The 26,781-nt window shown below is 51.7% G+C and overlaps 1 protein-coding gene and 1 pseudogene across 1 annotated transcript in view; both read left to right on the top strand.

The window, feature by feature from the left end:
* Window positions 1-1,798: 1,798 nt before the first annotated feature.
* LOC112208169 (rootletin-like) lies at window positions 1,799-16,254 on the top strand (annotated as a pseudogene).
* A 4,913-nt stretch (window positions 16,255-21,167) lies between these two features.
* Window positions 21,168-26,781, top strand: part of NBPF3 (NBPF member 3) — a 44,958-nt gene continuing 39,344 nt past the window's right edge. The window contains exons 1-2 of the mRNA XM_063785118.1: window positions 21,168-21,720; window positions 26,286-26,557. Of these exons, the coding sequence (XP_063641188.1) occupies window positions 26,425-26,557 (133 nt within the window). The 5' untranslated portion in view covers window positions 21,168-21,720; window positions 26,286-26,424. The remainder of the gene's footprint in view (window positions 21,721-26,285; window positions 26,558-26,781) is intronic.

The following is a 26,781-nucleotide window of genomic DNA, read 5'->3' as shown; positions in this document are numbered from 1 at the left end:
ACTCCATCTGAAAAAGAAACAAAAACAAAAAAAAATTTTGTAAGTAGCCTTGCAAATTTTTATATTTTACTTTTGATTAAGTCACCTATTCACATTTCGAAAGGGTACACAGTAAAATGGCTCCCTCCAACCTCTGACCCCAGATATTCCCATTCCTTCCTTGGAGGCAAGCAGCATTATCAGCTTCTTTTTCTTTTTATATATACAATTATTTTCTTTCTTTTTTTTTTTTTTTTGGCCACCAAGTTACCATGAGAAGCATTGTCAGTTTCTTTTTGTTTTTTCTTTTTCTTTTTTTTTTTGAGATGGAGTCTCGCTGTGTCTTCCAGGCTGCAGTGCAGTGGCACGATCTTGACTCACTGCAACCTCTGCCTCCCGGGTTCAAGCGATTCTCCCACCTCCGCCTCCCACGTAGCTGGGATTACAGGAATGAGCCACCACACCCGGCTAATTTTTGTATTTTTAATAGAGGCGGGATTTCGCCATATTGGCCAGGCTGGTCTTGAACTCCTGACCTCAGGTGACCCTCCCGCCTCGGCCTCCCACAGTGCTGGGATTACAGGCATGAGCCACCGTGCCTGGCCTATCAGTTTCTTAAGTGACCTTCCAGGGTTATTTTATATGGGCAAATCAGATCACACACACACACACACACACTCTTTTTTGTATATATGCCTGGTAAAATTTCATCTTCACAGTCCTTGAAGATGCTTTCTTCACCTACTAGTTATAACTGGGAGGTGGCTCTGGATCAGGCCTGGAAGAACTTCTCCACTGGTTTTTCTTGGCCACAGTTTTCCACTTAAAGGATGTACCATTGTGTACTTAGTAGCAGTCCCCTTTTGATAGACATTTAGGTTGTCACCAGGATATCTTACATGAGCAATGCTGCAGTGAACCTCCTTGTCCACAAGCCATCTCCTCTGTGCTGGGGTATATCTGTAGGATCCATTCTTAGAGGAGTAGCCGGTGGGGAAGGTTCTATGCATGCATAGTTTTCGAAGATCTCCCTCAGTGCCCTCCATTGTGATTGTACTCACCCTCCCACCAGCTGTGTAGGGGAGGGCCTGTTGCCCCAGAGCCTCTCTTTGTGTATTATGTGTCCCTTTTTTTTTTTTTTTCCCCAATCTGATAGTGGACAAATGGCATCCCAGGGTAGGGTTGTTTTTTTTTTTCCTTCCTCTTTAGTTTTTGAGATGGAGTCTCACTATGTTTCCCATGCTGGCCTCAAATTCCTGGGCTCAAGCAATCCTGCCTCAGCTTCCCACATAGCTGGGACTGCAGGTGCATGCCACCGCACCCAGCCCAGTGTAGTTTTATTTTTATTTTATTTATTTATTTTTTTGAGACGCAGTCTGGCTGTGTCGCCCAGACTGGAGTGCAGTGGCATGATCTCAGCTTACTGCAACCTCCTCCTCCTAGGTTCAAGCAATTCTCCTGCCTCAGCCTCCCAAGTAGCTGGGAATACAGGAGTGCGCCACCACACCTGGCTAATTTTTTGTATTTTTGGTAGAGATGGGGTTTCACCATGTTGGCCAGGCTGGTCTCGAACTCCTGACCTCAGGTGATCTGCCCGCCTCGGCCTCCCAAAGTGCTGGGATTATAGGTGTGGGCCACCATACCCAGCCCCAGACTAGTTTTAATTTGTAGTTGGGAGTGAGCCCCATCCCATCCCCATCCTGTGCTCTCTTCCCAAGGGACCTGCTGCAGCTGGGAGCGGAGCTGTCCAGGAGGCTGGCCTGGGAATGAGCACAGGCCTGCGGCTGGCAGAGAGCCCGGTCGAGCCAGCCCTGGAGAAGCAGGCCCTGCTGCAGGCCCAGCTGGAGGAGCAGCTGCGGGACAAGGTGCTCCATGAGAAGGACCTGTCCCGGCAGCAGATGCAAAGCGACCTGGACAAGGCTGAACTCAGTGCCAGGAGGGTCCCTGGTGGGTGCTGCACGAGGCAGGCGTCACTGCAGAAGGTAAAACTGGAGAGTTGGGGAGAAGGGAGCATCTGTTCACTAGGAGCAGGGCCTTCCTCTGTGAGCTCAGCCAGTCTTCCCAGGCACCCCACTGAGGTTCCGAAGGCAGTTGCCCAGTGTTTATCATAAACAGCTTAGCCTCCTATGACAGAACTTGTGGCCGGGTGCGGTGGCTCACACCTGTAATCCCAGCACTTTGGGAGGCCAAGGTGGGAGATTATCTGAGGTCAGGAGCTCAAGACCAGCCTGCCCAACAGGCGAAACCCTGTCTCTACTAAAAATATAAAACTTAGCCGGGTGTGGTGGTGTGTGCCTCTAATCCCAGCTATGAGGGAGGCTGAGACAAGAGAATCGCTTGAACCCAGGATGGGGAGGTTGCAGTGAGCCAAGATCACATCACTGTATTCCGGCCTGGATGACACAGCGAAACTCTGTCTCAAAAGAAAACAACAAAAAAACAACTTGTGCCCCTTACTCCTGCCACCTGGACAAGTCCTCCAGTGCTTTCCCATGAGATAAAGCTGGTGGGAACCTCATTCCCATTTCACAGATGAGAAGTGTGAGGTCTGGAGAGGAGCCGCAACTTGTTTAAGGTCACACAGCCAGGGAGGTGGATGTTAGGGTCCCTGCCTCGGGTTTGGAGAAGCATGATGGACACAGAGCTAGTGGATTTGAGAGGCTGGGGTGGTCCCGTATTCACCTCTGTTGCTCCCCCAACTCCAGAGTGACAGAGCTGAGCCTGGCAGTGAAGCGTCTTCAGAAGCAGAATCTGGAGAAGGATCAGGTTGACAAGGACCTCATCGAGAAGCTTGAGGCCCTGGTGAGCTTCAGCTGCCCCTGAGATGGGGCAGGGTGGGATGGGGTACCGGCCAGATCCATGGACACAGGCTTAGGGCTGGGCTGCCTGGGCTGCCCCCAGCATCCCACTCACACTCAGGTTCAGCCCACACAGGTGTGCAGGCTTTGTGTGAAGCACACTCACTTCCTCCATCCCATTTCTTCCTCCCAGCAGCCCTGTAGGGTAATCCTAATGACACGGATGGGGAAACTGAGGCCCAAGAGGGGAAATGCTTGTCCAGTCTCAGAGCCAGTAAGCAGGAGAGTTGGGACTTGAACTCCCATCCACGCTCTCCAGGTCCAGATGCTGCCTTTGGAATCCCAACTGCCCACCCCCACCAGTGGGACACTCACTCCCCCAGGGTACAGCCTGGTTTGGTCACCCCTCTGTGTGGGGCCTGGCCTGGGTTCTAGGTCCAGCTCTCCTCCAATCGACTGTGTGACCTGGGGCAGAACACAGCTCTTCTCTGGGCCTGGTCTGTTCAGTGAGGGCCTCGGGCCTGCTGTGGGGTCTACCAGGTGGCTGGCCTATGGACATGGCTTCAGAGGCCACCTGATCAGTGGTGGGCCAGGGAGGGAGGGAAAGGGGAGGTTTCAGATAAGACAGAACCCCGACCACCCTTTGTCTCCCTCACCGCACTCCAGGAATCCCTGCGGCTACAGGAGCAGGCGGCCCTGGAAACAGAGGACGGAGAGGGGCTACAGCAGAGCCTAAGGGACCTGGCACAGGTGTGAGCCCAGAAAGGCGGGAAGACAGGGCCCTGCCAGGCAGTCCTGGGCTCCCCCGCCTCGCCTGCCTTTCGGTGGCTTCGGATTGAACTGCAGATGGGTGGGGCCCTGGGACCCAGGCTGTAGCTGCTCAGCACCCCTGCTAGCTCACCCGGCCTCTGCCCTGGGGAGCCCCCAGTCTCAGAGGGGAGGCACGGCCCTTTTGGAGCCCACCTGTGAGCAATGCCAAATGATGTCTTCGCGATAAATGGGATGCCTCAGCGGCGAGCTGAGGACTGAGCTAGTGGAGGAGGTGAAATCAGGAAGGCTTCTTGTAAGCGGGAGCATTTGGGATGAGGCGGCCCCCAGCCTCCCCTGGTCGCTTTTGCCAGCTAACCCCGAGGTTCCTAACTCTGCGGCCTCCTGCTTCCCTCCCTTACCCTCAGGCCGTCCTGCCTGACGCTGAGAGCGGCAGCCTGCGTCCAACAGCGTCCGACCGCAGCCTGCGGGGGCTCTCGGGCCAGCGGACCCCGTCTCCACCGCGGCGCTCCTCGCCGGGCCGAGGCCGTTCGCCCCGCCGAGGCCCCTCCCCGGTCTGCTCAGACGACTCCACGCTCGCTTGCCCTGATTCTCTCTGCCCTGCAAAAGTGCCAGTTGAAGGTCCAGGTAGGAAGGGGCTTGAGTTTTCTGGGCGCAGCCAGAGGCCCAGGGGGAGGGGCTCGCGCCCTCCAGGTGGGGGCGGGGCGGGGGCGTGTCTGGGGGAGGAGTCAGCGCCCTGGGGTGCAGCCAGAGCCCTGAGAAATAGTTTCTGAGGGTGTCAGGACCCCCAAGGAGGTGGCCGAGGGCTCTGCGGTGAAGCCAGCCCAGAAGTGGGGGTGCTTGGGCAGCTGGGGGTGGGTGCTTGGGCAGCTGGGGGTGGGTGCTTGGGCAGCCGGTGGAGGGAGGAGGCTGCGGCAGTGTTAGGGTCCTGGTAGAGAGGCAGACAGGTCCCTGGTCATACAGAGCCAGGACCCTGGGAAAAGGTCTAGCAAGGGAAATCACAGCCTAGGATGAGAGCTTGGAAACTAGGAGCAGAGCCAGGGTAGGGAGGAGTCTTGAGAGTGGAACCAGGATGCAAGGGGGAGGAGCCTGGGAGACCTGGGGGTGGGATCAGAACCCAGGAGACGAGTGTGCCTGGGGTTTTGTCTGGCATCCAGGGGGCTTTGATAGGAGTTGTCCGGGACCCCAGGGAGATGAGGGTGGTGAGGGCACATAGGAGGGGAGTGGAAGCCTGGCTCTCAGGCCTAGGCCCCTATCCTGCCCCAGGGCAGGTCCAGGCCCTGGACCCCGCCTAGCGTAGGCTAGTGTGTATCCCTGGAACCAGAAGAGAGTAGGTGGGCTCTGGAGGCCTCAAAGGACCCCCGATAGACTCTGTGATCCCCACGCCCCAGAACATGCGTGGGCGCTATGAGGCAAGCCAGGACCTGCTGGGCACCCTGCGGAAGCAGCTTAGCGACAGCGAGAGTGAGCTGCGGGCCCTAGAGGAACACCTGCATGGCGCCGTCGGTCTTGTCCCGCAGGCACTGGCCAACATGGCGAAACCCCATCTCTACTAAAAATAAAAAAAATTGCCCAGGCACAGTGGCTAACACCTGTAATCCCAGCACTTTGGGAGGCCGAGGCGTGCAGATCACTTGAGGTCAGGAATTTGAGACCAGCCTGGCCAACATGGTGAAACCCCACTTCTAAATAAAAATGCAAAAATTAGCTGGGAGTGGTGATAGGCGCTTGCAATCCCAGCTACTCGGGAGGCTGAGGCAGGAGAATCGCTTGAACTCTGGAGGTGGAGATTGCAGCAAGCTGTGTGGAGTGCAGTGAGATTGTGTCACTGTACTCCAGCCTAGGCAAGAGTGAGACTGTGTGTAAAAACAAAAAAATTGCTGGACGCGGTGGCTCACGCCTGTAATCCCAACACTTTGAGAGGCCGAGACGGGTGGATCACGAGGTCAGGAGATTGAGACCAACCTGGCTAACACGGTGAAACCCCGTCTGTACTAAAAATATAAAAAATTAGCCGGGCATCGTGGCGAGTGCCTGTAGTTCCAGCTACTCGGGAGGCTGAGGCAGGAGAATGGCATGAACTCGGGAGGCAGAGGTTGCAGTAAGCCGAGATGGCACCACTGCACTCCAGCCTGCGTGACAAAGCGAGACTCCGTCTCAAAAAAAAAAAAAAAAAAAAAAAATTAGCCAGGCGTGGTGGCGGGCGCCTGTATTCCCAGATACTCGGGAGGCTGAGGCAAGAGAATGGCGTGAACCCAGAAGGCGGAGCTTGCAGTGAGGAGAGATCGTGCCACTGCACTCCAGCCTGGGCAACAGAGCGAGACTCCATCTCAAAAAAAAAAAAAAAAAATCACGTCTTGAAGTTTTTTTGCACCTACCACCAGTGGGGAAAGTGGCAGCTCACAGCAAGTCTTTGGGGTCCTAGTTGTTCCCTTCTCCTCCCTCCCCTGCCGTGGCCACCATGTGCCTGTGTAGCAGGAAGCTGTGGGATCTGCAGACTCAGCTCTATCAGGCTTCCCAGAATTGAGGGGCATGGGGTGTTCTAGGGGACATTTCCTGGTCACATGGCCTAGCAGAACTGGTGGCACAATTGCCCGTGTGTCCCAGGAGCCTAGCCTGGCCTCTTCTACGTGGTAGAGTGCTTAGAGATCACGCCAGCACCTCCATCCACTCCAAGTGGGCGGGCTGGGGAGAAGGAAAGCCAGGTTCTTCTGCTGGAGTGTGTGAGTGAAATGAGTCTGCTATGGGCAGGGTCAGGGAAGGCTTCCTGGAGGCAGGTGCCTTGGAAGACGGGAGGATGTAGCTCATGGCTAGAGGAGCAGCCAGCCACCTTCCCTGCAGAGAGCAGCCCCAGCATCCCCTCTGCTCCCCCTCCCCTTGTCCTGAAGGGAGAAGAGCAACCTGGCCCACAGCCTGCAGGTGGCCCAGCAGCAGGCCGAGGAGCTGCCGCAGGAGCGGGAGAAGCTGCAGGCTGCCCAGGAGGAGCTGCGGCGCCAGCGGGACCGGCTGGAGGAAGAGCAGGAAGAGGCGGTGCAGAATGGCGCACGGGTTCGCCGGGAGCTTGAGCGCAGGTGAGCAGCATCTCACCTCCCTGCCAGGACCCTTCAAATGTGCCTCGGGTCCCCTGACAGTGCCCCCCTTGGGGTTAGGTGACACCCACTGGGTCCTGGGCCTCCTACCGTCTGGACCCCTCTGATGTCGGGTTTTCTAACCAGACCCATTTCAGGAAACTGGGGCTCAGGGAGGTATAGTCACTTACCTGGAGTCAGAGAACTAGTTAAAAGGTAGAACTTGGATGATAATAACAAGAATAATTAAAATAACAGTAGTAATATTAGTAGTAGTATTTTAAAAATTTAGTTAGAAGAATAATAATATCCTTACTAATTTCAATAAGTGCCTGATACCATTTTAAGCAATTCAGTTCTCTCATTTAACTCCATGATAACTCTGTGACATAGAAGCTGTTATCTCCATTTTGTGGATGGTAAACTGAGGCACAGAGAAGCCATGTCACTTGCCCCAGGTCACACAGTTAGCAGAAGAGCCAGGATTTGAACCCAGACATTCTGCCTTCAGAGTTAACCTCTTCACCACTGCGCTGCTTACCTCTCAGGGACGTGATCGATGATGATGTTTAGTAGACTGTGGTGGAGCATGTTATTCTTGTTTCTGAAGGTCCTTGGGGAGATGTGTCAGGCACTATTTTAAGCACATGTGAAGTTTGTATCCTTAAAACAGGCTGGGCACGGTGGCTCACGCCGTAATCCCAGCACTTTGGGAGGCCGAGGCAGGCGAATCGCCTGAGGTCAGGAGTTCAAGACCAGCCTGACCAACATGGGGAAACCCCGTCTCTACTAAAACTACAAAAATTAGTCAGGTGTGGTGGTGAGCACCTGTAATCCCAGCTACTAGGGAGGCTGAGGCAGGAGAATTGCTTGAACCTGGGAGGCAGAGGTTGCAGTCAGCCAGGATCGCACCACTGCACTCCAGACTGGGCGACAGAGCAAGACTCTGTCTCAAAAAAACAAACAATGTCACGAGGCAAGTGTTACCTCATTTTGCAGATGTGAAAACGGAGGCCCAGGGTCATGGAGCTAAGCGGTAGTGGGCTTGGTTGCCCTGTGGCTCAGGCTGTTTCTCTCCAAACTCCTGCCTCAGGCCTGGTCCCCGGCCCAGCATCTTGCTGGCTACAGGAGGTTCGGGGCAGGAAAGTGACATGGGCCACCCACCCACCCTTTGTCCCACAGCCATAGACAACTAGAGCAGCTGGAAGGGAAGCGCTCAGTCCTGGCCAAGGAGCTGGTGGAGGTGAGGGAGGCGCTGAGCCGCGCCACGCTGCAACGGGACATGCTGCAGGCCGAGAAGACCGAGGTAGCCGAGGCGCTGACCAAGGTGGGTCCCTGTCTGCTGCACAACCACAAACCTACCTCTGACCCCCAGCCCCAAGCCTTGTCACTCTGGCACAGACTGGTCCCAGTGTCAGGCAGACCTCTGAGCCTGGTCACAGACTGACCCCTTCCTTCTGGATACAGGCTGATCTTTGTCACAGGCCACAGACCTCTGGACCTCTGGTCCCAGCCATAAGTGGACTGACCTCTCTTTATGGCCGTATCCCTGCTCTTCTGGATGCTCCTGGGGGCAGTGCCTATAGCTCAGGGTCATCCTGAGATTCAGCTCCTGGAGTCTGAGAGTTGTGGCCACAGCGCAGAGGGTCCTTGGCGGGGGGGCCTGCGCTGTCCGCTGCAGCCTGGGCTCTGAGCAGTGCTATCCCTAGACCCTACTCAGGGGATCCTCTGAACTCTGGCCCTGCCCTGCAGCTTGAGCCATTTTTGCACAGCTTTGCGGTGCATGGCTTTTAAATGGCTCCATAAGCAGCAGGCTTTCTGCGGTGATTTTTTTTTCTATCTCACGCCGTGTCCCCTCCTTGTCTCCCCTCCCCTGTCTCCGAGGGTCCATCTCTCTGGGTCTCTTCTTGTCTCTCCTCACCTCCTCCCGACCTTTCTGCCTTTCCTCATCTCTTGGGGCCTGACCCTGCAGGCTGAGGCTGGCCGCATGGAGCTCGAGCTCTCCGTGACCAAGCTGAGGGCAGAGGAGGCCTCCCTGCAGGACTCCCTGTCCAAGCTGAGCGCCCTCAACGAGAGCCTTGCTCAGGACAAGTTGGATCTGAACTGCCTTGTCACCCAGGTACACTGTGCACCTGCAGGCCCACCTACCTTGCCCACCCGTCCTCCCCACTCAGTGAGGCACCCTGGGCCCGGCCCTGCACTTGTCTTGGCCCCTGCCTCCCTTTCTGTCTCTGGTTCTCTGTCTATCTCCGTCTGTCTGTCTATCCTCTCTAGGCGTCAAAGCACCGACGCTCCATGGGCCCTCCTCATCTCCCCCTCCCCAGTGTCCCACACACCCAAGGGCACTGTCCCTCATTCCCTGGGAGCCTCCCCTGGGCTATCGTGGCTGGTGGGTGGGTGGAGGAGGCGTCCTGGTCCTGGGAGGGACGCCCTGCTCATGAGGCCCCACTCCTTTCCGGCCCACAGCTGGAGGAAGAAAAGGCCACCCTGCAGGGCCGGCAGCGGCAGGCGGAGCAGGAGGCCACAGTGGCGCCGGCAGAGCAGGAGTGGCTGGAGGAGCTGTGGTTGGAGCAGGAGGTGGCACGGCAGGGCCTGGAGGGCTCCCTATGAGTGGCGGAGCAGGCCCAGGAGGCGCTGGAGCAACAGCTCCCCACACTGCACCATGAGCTCAACTGGCTGCAGGAGCAGCTAGCACAGGTGGGCCAAACTGTGTGTGGGGTGGTCTGGAGAGCATGTGGGGCAGGCCGGGCTCGCAGCCCCCTGCATCCAGTCCTGGGTTAAGTCACAGGCACTGGAGCCTGCTTCTGGGTTAAATCCAGTCCCACTTCTCCTAGCTGGGGACCTTGGACAAGCTGCCCAACCTCCCATACCTCAGTTGCCCCATTTATAACGTGGGGCTAGCCGGGCGCAGTGGCTCACGCCTGTAATCCCAGCAGTTGGGGAAGCCGAGGCGGGTGGATCACCTGAGGTACGGAGATCAAGACCATCCTGGCTAACACGGTGAAACCCTATCTCTACAAAAAATTAGCCGGGTGTGGTGGCACGCGCCTGTAGTCGCAGCTACTCAGGAGGCTGAGGCAGGAGAATTGCTTGAACCCAGGAGGCAGAGGTTGCAGTGAGCCAAGATCGTGCCACTGCACTGCAGCCTGGGCAACAGAGCAAGACTCCGTCTCAATAATAATAATAATAATGCTACAGATTAATAATAGGTGGAGACTTTTTAGAATTGGAATCTTAGACTTTTGGGAACATCACATCTGGAAGAGACCTTAATGTTTCAGGGATCCAGGGACCTTCATGCAAGGTCCATCCTGGAGGGCCTGGGTTTCTGGGAGGTGCCTCTAGAGGATGGGGTAGGGGGTGCAGGAAGCAGGGTGCAAGTCTCCACCTTGAGGCCTGCTGAGCAGCTGCATTTGGGTCTGGTTTATATATTCAGCTTCTCTGCTTAGAGTAATACAAGGGTTCTGTTACTTCCAAAGCTGAGTGAGGACCCTCATTTTTCTTTTCTTTTCTTTTCTTTTCTTTTTTTTTTTTTTTTTGACAGTCTTGCTCTGTTGCCCAGGCTGGAGTGCAGTGGCATGATCTGGGCTCACTGCAACCTCTGCCTCCGCGGTTTAAGCTGTTCGCCTGCCTCAGCGTCCCAAGTAGCAGGGACTACAGGCGTGCACCACCATGCCCGGCTAATTTTTGTATTTTTAGTAGAGACAGGGTTTCACCACGTTGGCCAGGCTGGTCTTGAACTCTTGACCTCAAGTGATCCACCTGCCAAAGTGCTGGGATTATAGGCGTGAGCCACCGTGTCCGGCCGGGCCCTGGTTTTTGTACACACGTGCATTGCAGATCTAGAGAAGGTCATGACTTGCCCAAGTACATATAGCACATCAGGGCAGACCCTGGGCTCGAACCCAGGCCTTCTGCCAGGACTGGGTTAGGCCCAGAGTTGGGGTGCTGCACGATGAACAAGCTGGGGGATGCTGGGAGTGCTGCTCAGTCTCTGGGTGGGAGCCAGCTCTCTTGGCAGCTGAGCAGGCGGGAGCAGGAGCTGGAGCAGGCCCGGTGGGAGGCCCGGTGGCAGGTGGAGACGCTGGGGCGAGTGGCCCAAGAAAAGGAGGCGCTAGCCAAGGAGCGCGCTGGCCTGGCTGTGCAGCTGGCGGCCTGCGGAGCGTGAAGGCAGGACCGTGTCAGAGGAGGCCACACACCTGCAGTAAGGCCTTGGGCTCTGCCCAACCCGCCCTGGGCGGTCCTCCTGGGGCCACACCATGACCAGCCTCACCCAGGCACGGGCCCCCAGGGGCAGTTACTAAGGAGTCTGGCTTGCCAACTCGTCCTAGCTGTGGCTCAGGCTTCCCCAGGGAGTGTGGGCCTGGCCAGGCAGGTAGATTGGCACTTGGCCCATGCCTGGCCACTCCCTGGGATCCACAGTTTCCTGGGGCCAGGGAGGCTGAGTCCCAGGGCCTCACGGACTGTATGTGCTGCAGCTTGGAGAAGGAAGCCCTGGAGGGCAGCCTGTTTGAGGTGCAATGGCAGCTGGCCCAGCTTGAGGCCCGCCGGGAGCAGCTGGAAGCCGAGGGGCAGGCCCTGCTGCTGGCCAAGGAGACCCTGACTGGTACGAGTGGCTGGGGACTTGGGGGGAACACCAGGTTCCAGCCCAGACTGCAACCTCCCAATGTCTGTAGTCTCACAGAAGTTGGGAGCACTGGAGTAGGAGTCTGGCTGGCCTGGGTTCCAGTCCTGTGCCACCACTTAGATCTCACCTTCCCTTGAGCAAGCCCCTTTCCTCTCTGGGCTGCAGATTCCTCAGCTGATGATTGGAGGTGGCAATGCCCACCTTCTAAGCCTGTTGCCAGGATGACGTGGGAAAAGCGTGTAAGGCCGTGGCAGGGTGCCTGGCTGAGTCAACAGTAACTGCTGTTCATCGGTCATCAGGCCTGTTAGTCTGAGTTCTCTGTGGTTTTCAGATGACTCTCTTGGCTCCAGAATCCGAGCCCCACTTCCCTGCACCGTTCCCCATCCAGTCTCTGAACTCAGGGCTTCTTTCTGCTCATCTAACATTAACTAAGCACCTACTTGGGTCATGGAAATTAATTTTCCTGTCCATGTACACCTGAGCCAGACAGAACCAGGAAGGGAAATGCTGGTGGGTTTCCAACCCGGGAGATGGTTTTTAGATGATGGCTATACCATTTCCATTCCCTGTAGTCGTTTCCATTAATGCTGATAGTTAACGCTTGACAGGTATGTTCATGTCAGTCATTAAAGGAGATGCTTTATGTGTAGCTGTGCAGCTGTGGGAAGTTGCTGCTGATCTCCTCTGAGCCTCCATTTCATCATCTGTTAAATGGGGATGAGGATAAACTACATAGGCGTGTTATGAAGACAAAATGAGGTTATGTCTAAAATACTTAGCTGGGTGCTTGACGCATAGTAAGTGCTGAGTCAGTAATAGGGTTTTTGTTTGTTTGTTTGTTTTTGTTTGTTTGTTTTGAGATGGAGTTTCACTCTTGTTGCCCAGGCTGGAGTGCAATGGCGCGATTTTGGCTCACCTCAACCTCTGCCTCCCAGGTTCAAGCGATTCTCCTGCCTCAGCCTCCCAAGTAGCTGGGATTACAGGCATGCGCCACCATGCCTGGCTAATTTTGTATTTTTAGTAGAGACGGGGTTTCACCATGGTGGTCAAGCTGGTCTCGAACTCTCGACCTCAGGTGATCTGCCCGCTTCGGCCTCCCAAAGTGCTGGGATTACAGGCATGAGCCACCGCGCCCAGCCTGTTTGATTTTTTGAGACAGAGTCTCACTCTTGTCGCCCAGGTTGGAGTGCAGTGGTGCGATCTGAGCTCACTGCAACTTCTGCCTCTTGGGTTCAAGCGATTCTCCTGCCTCAGCCTCCCAAGTAGCTAGGACTACATACGTCCGCCACCACGCCCAGCTAATTGTTGTATTTTTAGTAGAGACAGGGTTTCACCATGTTGGCCAGGCTGGTCTTGAACTCCTTACCTAAGGTGATCCACCTGCCCCAGCTTCCCAAAGTGCTGGGATTACATGAGTGAGCCATGGCACCTGGTCTAGGGTTGTTATATGTTTGACATCCATCCCATTTGGGAGGCCTTCTCATCAGTCATTTTATGCCTTTAATGCCATTCTAGGTAGGCAGGAAAGGGGTCAGGGCCAGTGGGCCCATGTAGCAGATAGGGAAACTGAGGCCCAGAGAGGGCAAGCCACTTCTTCAAGAGGACCCAAACTGGATGCCAGGCAGGCCCTCTGCCTCTGGGATTTTGCCCATATGGCTCAACTGGCCTAAGTCTGCTGGCCCAAGGAAAAGTTTCAACCCAACCCTGCCCTTTCCCCCATTCCTCTCGTGCAGGGGAGTTGGCGGGCCTGCGGCAGCAAATAATAGCTACGCAGGAGAAAGCCAGTCTAGACAAGGAGCTGATGGCCCAGAAGCTGGTGCAGGCTGAGCGGGAGGCCCAGGCCTCTCTGCGGGAGCAGCGGGCAGCCCACGAGGAGGACTTACAGTGACTCCAGCGTGAAAAGGTTCAGGCAGCTGGGGAGGGGTGGGCAGGACTCTGAGCCAGTGTTTCATCATCGTTCTTGCTCTGCCTCAGTCTCTACATCTGTGAAATGGGACTTCCTCTCTGTTGTGGAGGCCCTGGGGACAGCTGGGAGGACTGGAGGGGTGGTGGGGAGGTTGTGGTCCTTATTAGACATGCAGATACCCAGGTCCCAAATCTGGTCCAGCCCTGGTAATCCTGATGCAGAGGGTCCACAACCACATTTGGGAAATGCTGACCTAATGTACAGCAGGAAAGCACTTTCATTTGCTAAGAAGTTTCCATATGAAGGGCCACGCAGACCTGAGCATGTAGAAAGGCAAGGGGCCAGGGAAGTTACTAGAACACTGACTCTGGGGTTATATTGCCTGGGTTTGAATCTAATCTTGGCTGCTTACTGGTGATGCTACCCAAGGTGTCTGTGCCTTCATTTCCCCACCTGTAGAAATAGGGATAGGATAGTGGAAGGTATTGAGGATGAGCTGAGACCATCTGCATAGAGGGCTTAACATAGTGACTGGTACTTAGCAAATGCTCCATGAGTTATGATTGCTGGCACTGGCATGCTCTCCAGAGTGGCCCTCAGGACAGGGGCCCTCAGCCACCAAATCCTAGACAGGGCTGCCTCTGACAGAGGTGCAGGCTATGACTACATGGCTCCAGGGCATGCCACTCACCCTGCAGTCCCCATGGCCTTGGGTGGTGGTTATCACGCTTCTCCATCAGGGGGCGGTAAAGCTCTTTCCGAAAGTGCTGGGATTCCAGGCATGAGCTATGGTGAAGCTCTTAAAGAAGGGGTGGCTTGGCCGGGCGTGCTGACTCATGCCTGTAATCCCAGCACTTTGGGAGGCGGAGGTGGGCGGATCACGAGGTCAGGAGATCGAGACCATCCTAGCTAACACAGTGAAACCGTATCTCTCCTAAAATCACAAAAAATTAGCTGGGCATGGTGGCACGCGCCTGTAGTCCCAGATACTTGGGAGGGTAAGGCAGAAGAATCGCTTCAACCTGGGAGGCAGAGGTTGCAGTGAGCCAAAATCACGCCACTGCACTCCAGCCTGGGTGACAGAGCGAGACTCCGTCTAAAAAAAAAAAAAAAAAGAAGTGGCAGCTCTGTCTGCTTCTCACAGAGTTGCTAGGGGCAACTGCTGAGGCAGGCACCTGCCCTCGGGCTCCCCGGGTGGGCTGCTATTTGCCTGTGGGCTCTGCCTGCCCGCCTGTCCAGTCCCCAGGGATCTGAACTGTGACCTCCCCCTTGCTCTTCTTGCCCTTTGCATTGCCTGGCTTGGCCTCATTAATGTCCCCAAATCTGTGTTCTTCTCTCCAGCTCCTCTGGCAACCCCTGACCCCCTTCATTCCTCACAGCCAGTCCTAACTCCCCTCCATCCCAACCCCAATCCCTCTTCCACAGCTGTCGGAACATCCCCTAAGCTAAAAATCAGATTGCTCCTTGTCACCTTGGCTCGAGTCCTCTCTCCCACTCCCCTCACTCTCCTTAGAATCCCCATGGCCCACACGGCCTGTCCTGGCCCAGCCACTGCCTGGGGCTCTGGCACTGTGACTCACCGCGCCCTGTTTCCCTCTGCACCCTGCATCCTGTAGTCCTTTCCAGGGACTGTGCTCTTGGCCTGGGGTGGTCTTTTCTCTCCTTACCTGGCTGACAGTTACTTGTCCCTCCTCAGGGGATCATGTTCGGACCTCCAGGCCAGCCCACTGCTGCTCCTTGGCACTTTCACGGCCCTGGCGTGTCCCCGTCATAGCCCTTATCACTCCCTTGTATTTACCTGGTCACCCTCCCTGTCTCTGAGGGTATGGGGGGCAGATGGCTCTTGCTGCCCTGATGTTTTGGGGGGTCTGCCTGGGCCCCTCCTGGTGTGTCACACGCGTCCGGTCCTGGCCCCCTAGGAGGCAGCATGGCGGGAGCTGGAGGCCGAGCGGGCCCAGCTGCAGAGTCAGCTGCAGCGTGAGCAGGAGGAGCTGCTGGCCCGGCTGAAGGCTGAGAAGGAACAGCTGAGTGAGGAGATTGCTGCCCTGCAGCAGGAGCATGACGAGGGCCTCCTCCTGGCCAAGAGCGAGAAGCAGCAGGTTCGTGAGCCCTGGCGTGGCCTCTGCTGCTCTCTGAGCTGCTCCAGTTCTGGGGCCGGGCCCTGCTCTGCCACTTGGCAGCTAGGAGCCCTGGGGCAGGCCACTGCCCTCTTGGGGGCCTCAGTTTCCTTACCTGCAGGACGGGAGGATTAGAAGGGGGTTCGTGAGGCTTTGCTGTGCTCCATGCCTGGCACACAGTGAGCACTTACTGAGTGACAGTGACAGTCGTGACACCAGGAAAGCTGTTCCGTATTCTCCCATGCCTCGTCCCACCCCACGCTGGGCATGAATCCTCCTGGCTGCCTTCTGAGCAGTCCCCACGATGCCCACAGGCATCAGCTGACCTGTCCCCCCAAATAACAAATCCCTAACTTTCCTATAATGTAACGGAGACAGGGCAGACTGTGCCCATCTCCTCTCCTCACCAGCTGTGTACCTGGGCGAGTCGCTTTACCTCCTTGAGCCTCAGTTTCCTCATCTGTAAGATGGGTAGAAAGAAAGACTCTGCAGTCAGGGTGCTGTGGTGGGTTAGTGAGCTCTATGAGTGGTATCCACGTCCAGGATTCTTGTGACTGCCGTTGTGCCCTTTTCCAGGGCTGCATGTCTGCCCTGGGTCCACCTGCAGTGGCACACTCAGGCCTCTAAGCCCCCAGTGGGCACATTTCCTAGGCAGCAAGAAGCCTGAGCATGCCCCCAGGACCAGCCCATCCCCCAAGCCCTTTGTCCCCTGCCTCTGCCCAGGCCTTGTCTCTGAAGGAGTCTGAGAAGATGGCGCTGTCAGAGAAGTTGATGGGTACACGGCACAGCCTGGCCACCATCTCCCTGGAGATGGAGCGGCAGAAACGAGATGCCCAGAGCCGGCAGGAGCAGGACCGGGTAGGCCTGCCATCGTAGGGAGGCTTGCGGAGCAGGAGCGCCCTCTCTCCACCGAGCTATCCCGCGGTTTCCAGCATCCCATCTGGCGGACTCCTCTTCCTCTCTCTTCTCCTACTCTGGGTCTTCTATCCTGGTGTTCCTTGAATGCCTATCTTCCTTTTGTGCCTCGGAACCTCTCACGCCTGCCACAAGTTACTCTTTTCCTTGGTAGTTCTGAACTTTAAATAAGGTAATGCATGTAAGAATGCCATAAATGCTCAATAATTGTCATCTGTTATTATTTTCATCAGTAACATCATCTGAATCATCAGTATTGTCTGTTTTTAACGGCTGCATTTTTCATTGTCCAAATATAGTCACATACATTTGACCATTTTATAATTATTGAATAATAAATTCGTTCTGCTATTTTACAATAAACAATAATGCTGCAGAGAGCATTTTTGCACATGTATCGTGGCAGATGTAGGCCAGAGGCTCTTCTTTTATCCATCCTATGGCCAACCTATGAATGTATACACGTTTAATGAGATTTTGCCAGCAATCAAAGCCTTCAGGGAAAATGTCCCTAGCTCTTTACTACATCAGATCAAGGACTCTGGATAATTGGCATAACATCCTGGAATAGCTGAAACAGAGATATTATTCTCTGCTCTTCTCTGTTGTCTTTGTCTTTTCACGTCTTAATAAAAGTGCTGGTGACAAGAGTGTAACTATGTCAGTGTTCTCCTGCTGTCCTTGCCTGTGTGGGTCTTCTCCCAAACCCGACTTTCCTCCAGCGGCTTCACTGAAAAAGAGGAAGGGGCTGTGGGGGGTGGGTCGGGGAGCAGAGGAGGAAATAAACTGAAAAGGGAGGAAGCTTCTCACAGGCCCGGAGAGGGTAAGGAAGGGAGTCAAAGACAGAATTTTCTTCAGCAAACAGTAAAAGGGGAAATCTGGGGATGCTAAGAGTTTTTAAACCCTTTGCTCCATCACATAAGTAATCCATGATTTTCTGTTCCACAAATCAGGACTCCTACTCCTCCCTCCCTCCCCATCCCCAATCCTGATTCCTGTTTACAAAGAATGTTGAAAAACAAGGAATTATGTATAACAGTTCCAGTTTACTCAGGAAATTCTCAGATTATAAAGAGACATTACAAATCAACAAGTGAAGAGAAGAACCTTGGTGGTTCCAACATAGTATGGCCATTGTTTTATACTCAAAATATAGAAAGACAACCTCAGAATAAGAAAAGTTTTGGAATTGAATAAATCAGGTTTATCATTAAAATGCAAAGAAAAAAACTCTCCAAATGTTGCTGATCTTCTGTTTTAAACTACTGTTAGACTGGAGAATCGGAGAGCAGGGGAATCCGCCAAAGAGTTTTGGATGAAAATTAATCACCCCTGTCTACCATAGTCACACCCCAACGCCCTTGAGACCCAATCCTTCGGAAGGAGTGTCCAAGAGGTATAAAGCAAAACCGAAAAAACAGTTCGCAAATTCCGGAGTTCGTTTTCTCTCATTAAAAATATAAATATCAGGCTAACACATGTTGACACACAATAACAGGGACACAGAATCCCTCCTGGAAGACCGACGGGCCCACGGACCCCACGGGTGCCACGGTGGTTGACGAGGTTAAGTAACTTGGTTCAGGGTGTCTGGGCACACCTCTGCGTGAGACTCTGTCTCTGCTGCTCCTCTCATCTCTACGCCGATTCCTCCCCACCATCCTCCCTTTTCCTTGGGCCCCCGACGCCTCTCCGACCAACAGTCTCCCCAGCCCCGCAGCTTCTCTCTTTCAGACCTTTACTTCTTGATCCTCACTCCATAGTGAGATGTGGCCTTTCAGCAAATAAATTGTGCTCAGGGAGACTGAAAGAAAGGGGTAAACCAGGATTAGTGCTGCAGGGTCAGAGCTAATGACACAAGCTTCTCTCCTCAGGCCTATTCATTTGAGATGCATCTCAGGCACTTAGGCACAGCAGTGCTAAGTTAGTACCAATTATATACATGCACACATAAATATATAAAAGCATATAAATATTACGTATGTAAATATAAATTGTACCAATAAAGTCGACATCAAGCTTGTTTTTAATCATTCACTCAAAATACATTGAACAGCTACTGTGCAAAGTCTTGGGACTGCTTAGAAACTTAAGACAAAAATATTGGGCCTGTAGTCCCAGGTGAAGCCTAGGCAGGAGGATGGCTTGAATTAAGGAGTCCAAGTCCAGCCTGGGCAGCATAGTGAGACTCAGTCTTTTTTTTTTTTTTCTGAGATGGAGTCTCACTCTGTCACCCAGGCTGGAGTGCAGTGGCACAATTTTGGCTCACTGCAACCTCCACCTCCCAGGTTCAAGCGATTCTGCCTTAGCCTCCTGAGTAACTGGGATTACAGGCGCGTGCCACCACACCTGGCTAATTTTGTATTTTTAGTAGAGATGGGGTTTCACCATGTTGGCCAGGCTGGTCTCGAACTCCTGACCTCAAGTGATCCACCCACCTTGGCCTCCCAAAGTGTTGGGATTACAGGCATGAGCCACCGTGCCCGGCCGAGACTCAGTCTTTAAAATAATGAAGTAAAATAAAAACATAAACCTCAAACAAAAAGACAAACTATGATTTCAATCATTGTGAAGCTCTTGATCTAGTAGATGAGATATATATATATACACATATACCAAAAATACTATAATTTCAGAGAAGTGCTATAGAGTCTAATGTTTAACAACTTCTGGCACTTGACTGATGGTGTTTAAAGCTCTTCCCCCATTTTCCAGGGGTATAAATCGAGGCAAGTTATTTGGTATTTACTGCATTTTGGCTTCTTCATATGCAAGGGGGTTATGATAATAATACCTACCCCATGAGGACGGTATGAGGACTAAACAAAATCGTGTATGTATAGCCTCGGCCAATGCCCATAGACACTGAGTACTCAACTAGGTGTTAGCTAGTAGATTTTAAATTTGCATTTATTCGTATAGTTTTTAAGGTAAAATTTACATTCATTGAAATGTTAACTGTATGTTTTTTGACAAATGAATACACTTATATAACTCATATCCCTATCAAGACAGAGACCATTTTTACCACCCGGAAATTTCTCTCATGTGACTTCCCAGTCAATCCCCTGCCAGAGGGAACCACTGTTAAGATTTTTTCACCACAGATTAATTTTCCCCTTTCTAGAATTTCAAATAAATGGGAAGGTATGTGCTCTTTTGTGTCATTTATCTTCACAGACTTTAAAATAAAAAAGTTACAATTTTAAACCTTTTGGGCATTTAGTAAAAATCTCCTTCCCACCAGTAGCCACCAGTCACCAGTCTTCATTTCTCTCTCTCTCTCTCTGAGACAAGATCTTGCTCTGTCATCCAGGCTGGAGTGCAGTGGCATGATCATGGCTCACTGCAGCTTCAACCTTCTGAGCTCAAGCAATCCTCCCACCTCAGCCTCCCAAATAGCTGGGACTACAGGTGCCCGCCACCACGCCTGGCTAATTTTGCTTGTATTTTATGTAGAGACAGGGTCTCACCAAGTTGCCCAGGTTAGTCTCAAACTCCTGAGCTCAAATGATCTGCGGGCCTTGGCCTCCCAAAGTGCTTGGATTACAGGTATGAGCCACTGTGCCTGGCTCAGTCTTCCTCTCTTGAAGCAACCAATGTTATTAGTTTTATGTGGGCCACCCCATGGCTTATCATTATTAATTCAGATGTTTATACAAGCTCTTTGAAAACTCAGTTTTAAAGGTTACCCAAAGCATCCTAAGACAACTCAGCCTAAAACGATATAAAATCAGTTTTAATATAACTGAAGTTTCTACATTCTGACTCCAACTGTCAGATTGTGACATTTTATCTTTCTCTGACTTTATGCCAAATTTACTTCAACTTCTAGCATCCATCATTCACATTTATGAACAAATATGTATTTAACAAATGTGGAAATACAAATCACGAGCCAAACAAAACCAAATCCTGGGCTTATGTAGCCGATAGTAAAAAATTCACCAAAATAACCACCCGATTACAGTTTCATGCAATGTGATAGGAGTAAGGGACCACCATAGGGAGGTCAGAAGGTGCTTTTCAGAGGTGGAGACTACAGCTGTTCTCAGAAGAATAGGGGTTAGAAGAACCTTCCAGGCACAGAGCAAAGCATGAGCAAAAGCTCTGTGGAGGCCAGGAAGCTGGTAAATAGGGAATAAAAGAGGCCAGTTTGGCTGGAGCAGAGAGAGCAGAATGGAATTGGTCTGAGTAGTGAGAAGAGATGAAGAAGTGGGCAAGGCACCTGGCCATTCGGGGCTTGGTTAGTTAGGTTTTGTCTAAGAGAATGGGAAGGTATGCTTTAGGCTGGGAAGCGACACGGTCACATTATATTTTGGAAAAGCCACTCTGCCTGTTGTGTTGAGATTAGAGAGGCGATAAAGGGGATATGGGTAAACCACAAGAAGACTAGGTCAGTCGTCCCTCGACCCTCACTCCCCAGGTGAAGGTAGCCTAGACTAGGGTGGTGATGGAGGAGATAGAAGAGGACAGATTCAAGGAAAATTTGGAAGGTAAAAACCAGTAGGATTTGCTGACGGATGGAGTATAGGAGGGGAGAGGTAGATTATCAGGGATGTATCTTAGTTTTCTTATACAAGATAGATTCAGTTGCAATGAAATTGTTAATTGAAATTGACTTTAAATAATGGCATGACCAAAAGTTATGCAAACATTTGCCTTAGATAAAATATCAAGTTTTCAAAGTTTTTAGCTGGGTGGACGGCATGGCTTTACTTCCTATTTCTTGGTATTCTAATCCTGTTGGGAAAAAAAGTTTTTCTTTTTCTCAAAGGCTTATTTCAGTGGAAGCCCATCTGCAAAATCTGTTATAAATTTAAATTAGAAAATAACTACCAGTGCCATTGACACGTTGGTTATTGTTTTTGCGAGTGACCTAAGGCCATCTCTGGGAGAGCTGGGGGCTCTTCTGAAGCCTGCCCGACTGCACCGCGTGCCCGTGCCTGGAAGTCAGACTCGGGGGCGGTACGGCAGCGCGAGGCCTGCAGTCCTAAGCGCGGGGTCGCTCCAGCCCCCGAGGGGGTGTGTCTCCTGCCTCTTCAACCAGGGGCTGTTCAAGTGGCCGGGGAAACCAGCGATTTGGAGGGTCGAGGGCTGGTGCTTTGAAAGACAGGCGGAGGGGAGAGAGGGATTTCCCCGTTCCCGCTGCACTCGGTCCTTCCCCTGGGTTACTCCTTTTCTCGGCCTGCGCGGCCCCTAACCTGCTCGAAACCATTGTGCAGAGGAGGCCGCAGGGTCCCTTTAAGGCCCCGCCGCGCCTGCGCCTTGGGTTATCCTGACACGCCCATCGGGACCCTGAGGAGCCAATGGGCCGCAGGCGCAGGCGCAGGCGAGGGGCTGGGTGGCGGTTGAGACAGCGGCGGTACTGGGAGGCGTAGGTGAGGGTCGCGAGGCTGCCTGAGCTTCTGAGCAAGCGCGGTGCTTTTGGGAACGCGGGACGGGCGATCTGCGGCGCCAGGAGCTGGGCCGAGGCGTGGTGGCGCGGCTGCCGGCTGCCCTCTGAATGGGAAGGTACGCGAAGTCCACCCGCGTTTCTGAGGTGAGGGCGCCGCGCCAGGCTGGGCGGGCGGTGAATCCGGGACCCGCGGGCGCACAGCTGGGTAGAGGCGCGGCCGTCGCAAATTTTGTTGCGCGAGCGCGGGGGCGGGTGGGGGGTCGTGCACCGCCGGGGCCTGAGTTCCCGGCGCTGGATTCTTCGCCTGCCGCTGCCGCCCGCAGCGCAACTCTCGTGGGCGCTGGGGAAGAAACTCGCTGGCGGGTGTTCTGTGGCATCCCAGGGGGTGGAGGGACGCAGCAGCTTCGGGGGCACGTCCTCCTATATCCTGTAGAGGACACTGACCCTGCACCCCACTCTCCAGGCCAGAAATCCGTTCCTTCTGCGGACCTGAGAGGCGAGCGCGCTTGCGCCCCCGACTTGCAAAGTTGGGGTCTTTACTGGCCTCCGGGCGTCTGCTCCTGGCGGTGTCTCCAGGCTGGTGATGGGCAAGCCAGGTGTGCCAGGTCCAGGATGCACGTGAGCAGCGTTTGTAGCCATCACTGAATCACCTCCTGACTAGCGGGGCAAGCCTCAAATGAACCGCAGGATTTTGGGTAGATTGGATTGTGGGGTTGCTGTTTGCACTCCCAAGAGTTGCTGTGATTTCCCTGTGTCTGGCTGGCTGGGTGGCTTCTTAGGTCATCTCATGTGGCGTCCTTTCAGCGGAGAGTTAACCAAGACGTTTGGCCTGGCTTCCTTGCTTTCCTCCTATCTTTTGCTGCTAGAACTGCTTTCGAAAAGAAGTCTTTTCTGGCAGTGGTATCTTTTCCTTGGGTTACAGTGTTATTCATCCTTTCTTTGCCAAAAGAATGAATCCCAGTGCTTCAGGAAGTTAAAGAAAAGATCTGCTGGTAGTGTTTAATCTTTGTTCTGAGCTGATATGCGTTCGTGGCTTTTTGTTTTTAAATTCTATTAGTAAAATTTCACTAATGAACCAGAAGCTATTTTTTTGTATTCTGAAATGCTAGCTTTAAGATTTCTGAGAACTTTGCGTCAAAGAAATCTTGGAAAAGTTACTGAAGTATAGAGAAGTTCACAATTTTACATGTGCAGGTGGCCCGGGCGCAGTAGATCACACCTGTAATCCCAGCACTTTGGGACGCCAAGGTGGATAGATCACTTGAGCCCAGGATTTCCAGACCAGCCTGGGCAATGTGGCAAAACCCTTTCTCTACTAAAAATACAAAAGTTAGCTGTGTGTGGTGGTGTGTGCCTGTAGTCCCAGCTACCCGGTAGGCTGAGTTGGGAGGATCACCAGAGCCCGGGAGGTTGAGATTGCAGTGAGCCGTGATCATGGCAGTGCACTCCGACCTGGATGGCAGAGTGAGACCCTGTCTCAAAAAAAAAAAAAGAAAAAAAAAAAAGTAATGAATTTTTACCAAGTGAACCACCACAGACCAAGAAATTGAACATTACTAGTCTGGGGTATATTTGTAGGGGTGGCATTGTTGGTTTTAGAGGTATATGAATGATAAAACTTTAGTATTACATATTGTTGAACATTTTCCCAAAGTAGTTGTACCATTTAGCAGGGATATGCTGGTTACCCCACATCCTCGCTGATACCTGTCAGTTAAAAATTATTTTGCCATTCTAGTAGGGGTGCAGTAATATATCAGTGTGGTTTCATTGAGATTGAGTATCTTTTATTGCCATTTATATGTCCTCTTTTGTGACGTGCCTGTTAAATCTTTTTATCCAGTTTTCATTGATATGCTTGTTTTCCTGTTGATTTGTAATACTTTATTCTGGATATGCCTCCTTTCTAGGATTTATATGTATTGCATTTCCCTTTTTTCAATCTGTAGCTTGCGTTTTCACTCTTTTATGGTGTTTTTTCATGAAGGGAGATTCTGTTTTTTTTTTTCTTTTTGAGACAGGATCTCACTCCATTGCCCAGGCTGGAGTGCAGTGGCACAATCACAGCTCACCGCAACCTTGACCTCACAAGGCTCAGGTGATCCCCCTGCCTCAGCCCCCAAGTAGCTGGGACCTACAGGGCAGTACCACCACACTCAGCTGTTTTCTGTATTTTTAGTAGAGATGGGTTTTGCCACGTTGCATAGGCTGGTGTGGAATTCCTAGGCTCAAGTGATACACCTGCCTCGGCCTCCCAAAGGGTTGGGATTACAGGCATGAGCCACTGCACCCGGCCTGAGATTCTTAATTTTAATTAAATTATACTTTATCAATCTTTTCCTTTATGGTTACTGCTTTTTGTGTCCTGTTTAAGAAATCAATGCCTAACCTAAGAGTATGAACACATTTTTCTGTGTTAACCTTATAACGATTTTATTTTAGTTTTTGCATTTTTTTTTTCAGACAGGGCCTCAGTCTATTGCCCAGGCTAGAGTGTGGTGGCAGGATCTCAGCTCACTCAACCTCCATCTCCTGGCTCAAGTGATCCTCCCACCTCAGCCTCCTGAGTAGCTGCGACTATAGGCATGTGCCACCATGCCTGGCTAATTTTCATATTTTTTGTAGAGATGGGGATTCAACATGTTTCCCAGGTTGGTCTCGAACTCCTGGGCTCAAGTAATCTGCCCGCTTCAGCCTCCCAGAGTGCTGGAATTACAGGTGTGAGCCACCCCACCTGGCTGTGATTCACTTTTTACTACATGGATGTGTCTGCTCAATCCAGCACCATTTATTGAAAAGACCATCCTTTTCCTTCCGCACCATGTGGCACTTTTTTTCATAAATCGAATGACTGTATGGTCATCTGATTTATGAAATTAGTGTGGGTCTGTTTCTGTTTCTGGACCAACCTGGGTAACATAGTGAGATTCCATCTCTACAAAAAATAAAAATAATAAATAAGTGAATAAAATTTAAAAAATAAGTGCGTAGAGCAGATGGAGTCATAGGTGATAATTTATAAATGATTACCAGTTTCTTGGCTACATATGGGTGTTGGTAATTCAGATGTGTTGGGTGTTCAGGCAAAACGTATTAAGTGAATTATATGGTGTTCAGAATGATTGCTAGGTGTTCATTGTGACTTGAATTAGATGTTATTTGAGCCTCACAGAGCTACAGTTTTGACTCTTTTATTTATTTGTCTTTTTAAAATTTTTACAATCTTCCTGTCAAGGCAGTAACTCTTTTATACTTAATTGTTCTTAGGTATACTTAATTACCAGAAAAGCTTTATGGATCATACCTAAATAAGTGTTAAGCCATTTAAAGGGCTCACGTGATGTGATATAAACAATACTGTTCTACATAATAGTTTTAGGACTACATCAAATAATTTTTTTTTTTTTCTTGAGACAGTGTCTCGCTCTGTCGCCCAGGCTGGAGTGCAGTGGTATGATCATGGCTCTCTGCAGCCTTGATCTCTCAGGCTCAAGCACTCCTCCCACCTCAGCCTCCTTAGTAGCTGGGTCTACAGGCATGCACCACTATGCCCGGCTAATTTTCTCCTTTTTGTAGACAGGGTTTTCCTGTAGTGCCCAGACTGGTTTCAAACTCCTGGGCTGAAATGAACCTCCCACCTTGGCATCCCAAAGTGTTGGGATCACAGGCATGAGCCATCACACCTGGCCATTTTAGTTTTAATAATTTTTATATTTTTCTAATTTAAAAGATTTACTAAAATCTCTTACAGCTATTATTTATGAATATAGTATTCATTGTTGTTATTATGATGATTTTGTATGTGTTTAATCTGATTTTCAATATAAGCTCCTGGCAATTAGAGATTTTGTCTCTTTGATTCACCAGTGTATTCTCAGTACTTGACCTTGCCTGGCATGAAACAGATATTGAATAAATATTTCTTAAATGAATGAATGAATGAACATACTAATACCATATTCAACAATCTCCGAGTATCACAGTTTTCACCATCTAACAAATAAAATAGCTTGTATAGAGTAGAGTCACAGTCAACCTGCCATAAAAGGACATGTCGATGAAAAATAAACCTTCGTATGTGTAGCTGCTAAGATTTTGGGGCTTTTGTTACCGTAGCATAACCTAGCAAAAGCTCAGTGAGACAGCATATACAATATACGTGTACAGATAGACCAGCTAGACCAGTAGATGAGATTCCAAAGATACTTCAATAAGCATTAACTAACGACACCCACACTCTCTTAATTCCCTAACAGAAATAATGGAATTCTTGTTCACTAAGATCTGCCTCAAATATTACTTACTTTGTGAAAACTTCCCTGGCTACTCTAGTATTTAGTCAGGACTGTTTATTTTTTTCCCCCCAGACTGGAGTACAGTGGTGCCATCATAGCTCATTAACTGCTAACTGAAGGCTCAAGGAATCCTCCTGTCTCAGCCTCCTGAGTAGCTGGGACTACAAGTGTGCACCACCATGCTCAGCTTATTTTTCATTTTTTATTTTCCGAGACGGGGTCTTACTATGTTGCCCAGGCTGGTCAGGACTGTTGATTACATATGACAGAAACCCAGCCACCTCTAGTTCCCACCACCTTTCAACCTGCTCTTCCCTGGGTCTTCCCAGTCTCCGTAAATGGCAGCTCCATCCTTGAAGTTGCCGAAGCCCCAAATCTCAATGTTAACCTTGATTTCTCTCTTTTATCTCACAGGCAATCTGAAGGCAAATCCTGTTTAGACCCAGGCGAAGGTTCCTGGTGACCCAGGCTCTCACCAGCCAATTGTCCCTTGCCGTCCTCCTGAGGGCGTCTGGAGCTTCAGTGCTGTGTGCTCTTGGCCTCCACACTGGGGATGCCACTGACTCCCACTGTCCAGGGCTTCCAGTGGACTCTCCGAGGCCCTGATGTAGAAACTTCCCCATTGGGTGCACCAAGAGCAGCCTCACATGGTGTGGGCCGACATCAAGAGCTGCCAGATCCAACAGGTAAAAATCCCAAGGCATTGCCAGCTCGGTGGGGTCAGAGAGTCCTCTTTCTATTATAACTCAGATGTGAAGGGAAGATGTCAAGGTCCCTAAACATTGCAGGGCCTTGCCTGGCATGAAACAGATATTAAATACATATTTGTTAAATGAATGAACAAATATCCACAGCCTGTGCCGCCCATGGCCTGCAGTGCCGTGGTCAGGTAGAAGTGATTTTACTTCAG

The sequence above is a fragment of the Pan troglodytes genome, chromosome 1 (genome assembly GCF_028858775.2).
Source record: "Pan troglodytes isolate AG18354 chromosome 1, NHGRI_mPanTro3-v2.0_pri, whole genome shotgun sequence".
In the NCBI taxonomy this organism is placed as follows: domain Eukaryota; kingdom Metazoa; phylum Chordata; class Mammalia; order Primates; family Hominidae; genus Pan; species Pan troglodytes.
Note: the sequence above shows the minus strand (reverse complement) of the source record. Positions and strands in the feature narration are given on the sequence as shown.